General features: G+C 63.4%; 1 protein-coding gene across 2 annotated transcripts; it reads left to right on the forward strand.

Annotated features, from left to right (window-relative positions):
• The first annotated feature begins 741 nt into the window (after nt 1-741).
• On the forward strand, nt 742-3,764 carry SPEF1 (sperm flagellar and cilia associated 1). 2 transcript variants are annotated; one of them, XM_085059360.1, is made up of 7 exons: nt 742-1,037; nt 1,132-1,243; nt 1,434-1,584; nt 2,078-2,126; nt 2,235-2,292; nt 2,719-2,818; nt 3,525-3,764. In XM_085059360.1, exons 1-7 carry the CDS (start codon nt 851-853, stop codon nt 3,630-3,632), a joined length of 765 nt encoding a protein of 254 aa, XP_084915486.1. In that variant the 5' UTR covers nt 742-850; the 3' UTR covers nt 3,633-3,764. The 2 variants fall into 2 exon arrangements, with proteins under 2 accessions (XP_084915486.1, XP_084915487.1); XM_085059361.1 differs by having other exon boundaries at nt 747-1,037; nt 2,722-2,818.
• Nucleotides 3,765-4,098: the final 334 nt, after the last annotated feature.

Raw genomic sequence — 4,098 nt, forward strand, 5'->3', positions numbered from 1 at the left:
CAGCCAATGGGAGAGCGCGGGGGCGGGGAGAGCTGAGGGGAGGCGGTAGATGATTGGTGTAGAGATGAGATTGGCGGGTGCGAAAGCCAATGAGAGAGCGGGATGGGCGGGGTCAGGCAGAGGGCGGAAGTGCTCGGTGGGCGGGAAAGAGGGCGGAACCGAGTGATTGACGGGGGAGACAGCCAATAGAAGAAGGGAAAGGGTTACGGGGCGGGGCTACAAAATGGGCGGGGTTAAAGCGCGGGAAGGCGCTATGGGGAACGGGGATTAAGTGGGGAATGTGGAGGGGAGGGATTTTGGGGACGGGGGGACATGGCTGGTGGGGACATGGCTGAGGATGGGGACAGGGAAGGGGTGGCAGTCGAGACCCCCCCGAGGGGCAGGAGAGGAGCGGCTCTCCCGGCTGGGGTGGTCCTATGTCACTCCACCCCGTAATGAGCAACTCCTGGACTGGGAGTGTCACTGTCACCGCCTGGGGGTGTGGCTCTGTTCCCATCCCATCCCGGTGTCCATATCCTACCCCAAAGTACCGATCCCTTTCCAGCTTCCATATCCTACCCCAATGTCCATATCCCATCCCAGTGTTTATAGCCTGTCCTCGTTGCCATGGCAATGGGAAGCTCACTGAAGCCCCGCCCCGTTACCATAGCAGCAGAGACGCTCCCTGAAGCCCCGCCCTTGTTACCATGGCAACAGAGACGCTCCCTGAGGCCCCGCCCCCGTTGCCATGGCAGCACAGACGCTCCCGTGAAGCCCCGCCCTCGTTACCATGGCAACAGAGACGCTCCCTGAAGCCCCGCCCCCGTTGCCATGGCAGCACAGACGCTCCTGAAGCCCCGCCCCCGTTGCCATGGCACCGCGACGCTCTGGCCTGGCCCTCATGGCGGCAGCAGGGCCGGAGACGAGGCTGGACATGCGGCCGGACACGGAGCCGGACACGGGACCGGAGGCGTCACTGGTGTCCCTGTACCGCTGGCTGGACACGGTGCCACTGTCGCGGCCGCGCAGGAACATCGCCCGCGACTTCAGCGACGGCGGTTGGCTTTGGGGCCGGGGGGACCCGGCGGGGTGACACCGGGGCGCGGTGTCCCCGGCGGTGCCACCCCCAGCGCGTCCCCGCTGTCCCCGCAGTGCTGGTGGCCGAGGTGGTGAAGTTCTTCTTTCCCTCCCTGGTGGAGCTGCACAGCTTCGTGCCCACCAGCTCCACGGCGCAGAAGGTCGCCAACTGGGGACACCTGAACAGGTAGGGGCGGGTGCCACCCCCGAGGGGTGTCCCCACAGTGTCCCCACCTGGCCTAGCTGGGACACCCCGACAGCTCCGCGTGCCCACAGAGGGACATGCTGCGGGTGGGGGTTGTGTCCCCACAGTGTCCCCGCGTGTCCCCCCGTGTCCCCCCGTGTCTCCCAGGTGTTCCATCGATCCCAACTTTTAGGAAAGTGCTGAGCAAGCTGAATTTCCGCGTCCCGGAGGGGATGATCCAGCAGCTGGCGCAGAGCCGGCCGGGAACGGCCGAGCAGCTCCTGCAGCTCCTGCGGGAGAAAATCCAGGAGAGGCAGAGGCAGAGGAAGGGAGGGGCCGGGCAGGTGAGGAACACCTGGAATGAGGAATTCCAGCGGCGTCCCGGGATTTCACCGCTGGGAGTGTCCCGGGAGAGGTTGGATATTGGGATTGGAGAAACCTGGGATAGTGGGAGATGTCCCTGGGTGGGAGTGGATGGGATTTGAGGTCACTCCCAACCTAAATATTCCAAGGGATGGAGCATCTCTGCTCTGGGAGAGCTGGGAATGTTGTTGGGAATGTTTCCCTGGAGAAGGGAAGGAGCCAGGGAGAGCTCAGAGCCCCTGGCAGGGCCTAAAGGGGCTCCAGGAGAGCTGCAGAGGGACTGGGGACAAGGCTTGGAGGGACAGGAGACAGGGAATGGCTTCCCAGTGGGAAAGGGGAGCTTGGGCTGGGATGTTGGGAATGAGGGATTGCTGGCTGGGAGGGTGGGGAGGGGCTGGGCTGGAATTGCCAGAGCAGCTGTGGTGCCCCTGGATCCCTGGGATATTCCCGGGATTTTCCTGCCCCTGCCTGCAGCCCCCAGCAGCACCAGCAGCCCTGGAGGAAGACGAATATCTGGACACAGGTAGGGATGGAGGAACAAATCCCCAAATCCCCCACGGTGACCTTTGGGGTCCCTGGGATGGGACGGAGCTGTCCGGGCAGCTGACCCCATTCCTGTGGGGTTTTCCAGGCTATCCCAAGGTCCGGAGCGATTTGGGAAGAGGCTGCAGCCAGGAGTGCACGGCCAGGTGAGGGCTGGTCAGGGGACAGGACCCTCTCGGGGACAGTGGGGCTTTGTGGGGTCACTGTGGGGGTCTGGGGGTCCCTGTGTCACCCGGAGGGTCCCAGTAGGGGTTTGGGGGTCACTGTGGTGGCCTGGGTGTCCTTGTGGGGTCTGGGAGTCCCCATATGGTTCTGGGGGTCACTCTGGTGGTCAGAAGGTCCCCATGGGTGTCCCAGTGTCACCCTGAGGGTCACAATAGGGGTCTTGAGGGTCCCTGCGGGGCTCTTGGGGTCTCTGAGGGTGTCAGGGTGTCCCCATGTGTCCCCAGGGTCCCTGCAGAGATCAGGACATTCCCACGGGATCGGGGGGGTCAGGATTTGGGGATTTGGGACCCCCCGGCCCGCGCAGCTCCGGGGTGACAGGAGTGCTCCCCGCCTGTCCCCTGTGCCAGAAGCGGGGTGACAATCCAGCCCGGCGACAGCGCTGGGGACACGCGACAGCAGCTGGCGGAGCGCGAGCAGGCGCTGCTGCTGGCGAGGGAAACGATCCAGGTGAGGCGATCCCAAATCCCGCCGGGAAGGACTCTGGATGGGCGGGGACAGCCCGGGGGGACACTCGCGACACTGTCCTGTCCCTCGCCCTTCTTCCCGGCTTTTCCCTGTCCCTTCTTCCCGACTATTCCCGGCTTTTCCCGGATTTTCCTCACTTTTCCCTGCTTTTCCCGCTCCCTCCTTCCCGGCGTTTCCTTGTCCCTTCTTCCCGGTTTTTCCTGGCTTTTTCCCGGCTTTTCCCAGTCCCCTCTTCCCGGATTTTCCCTGTCCCTTCTTCCCGGATTTTCCCGGCTTTTCCCTGGCTTTTCCCGGTCCCCTCTTCCCGGCTTTTCCCTGTCCGTCCTTCCCGGTTTTTCCCGGATTTTCCCTATTCCCCCTTTCCCGGATTTTCCCTGTTCCCCCTTCCCCGGCTTTCCCCGATCCCTAAAATTTCCCCAGAAATCCTTGGTTTTTTCCGCCGGCGATGTAAATTTCGGGAATTCCCTGGGCTATCCGGGGTGGGAAAACCGGTACACCTGAGATTCCCATTTTCCGGGAAGGGGATTTTACTCAGAAACCCCAAACCCATCATTCCTCCTCAGTTTTCCCCTCGGGAAAAAAACCCCAAAATTCCCTCTTCCCACATTCCCCGCGCCGGGAAAACCCCGGGAATGGGTTTGGGGTTGGGATGAGTGACTCCCGCCGCCCCAAATCCATGGAATCGCAGATCCTGCAGGCCAAGGTGGGGCGGCTGGAGCAACTGCTGCTCCTCAAAAACCTCCGCATCGACGACCTGAGCCGCCAGCTACAGCTGCTCCAGGGCCAGCGGCGGTGACAGGCGACGGCGACACGGCTGTGGTGGCATCGCGGTGGCGTCCCAGGGACAGTCCGGGGACAGACCAGTGGCTCCCAGTTCGCCCAGCTCGCGGCGAGTCTCTGGCGCTGGGGATTAAAGTGTTGGATCTTGGCTGGGGTGAGAGCGGCAGTGAGGGGACAGCGGGGACAGTGAGGGGACAGTGAGGGGACACTGTGGGGACACTGCGGGGATACTGTGGGGACAGCGGGAGCACTGTGGGGACAGCGTGTAGGGGACATTGTGGGGACAGCGGAGACACAGTGGGGATACTGCAGGGACACTGTGGGGACACTGTGGGGACAGCGGGGACAGTGTGGGGACAATGCGGGGACAATGCGGGGACACTTCGGGGACAATGTGGGGACAGCGGAGAGGGGACAACGAGGACACTGTGGGCACACTATGGGGACAGCAGAGTGGGGATGGCAGTGTGGGGACACTTTGG

This window comes from Lichenostomus cassidix, chromosome 4 (assembly GCF_008360975.1).
Source record: "Lichenostomus cassidix isolate B80296 chromosome 4, HeHo_3.0, whole genome shotgun sequence".
In the NCBI taxonomy this organism is placed as follows: Eukaryota; Metazoa; Chordata; class Aves; order Passeriformes; family Meliphagidae; genus Lichenostomus; species Lichenostomus cassidix.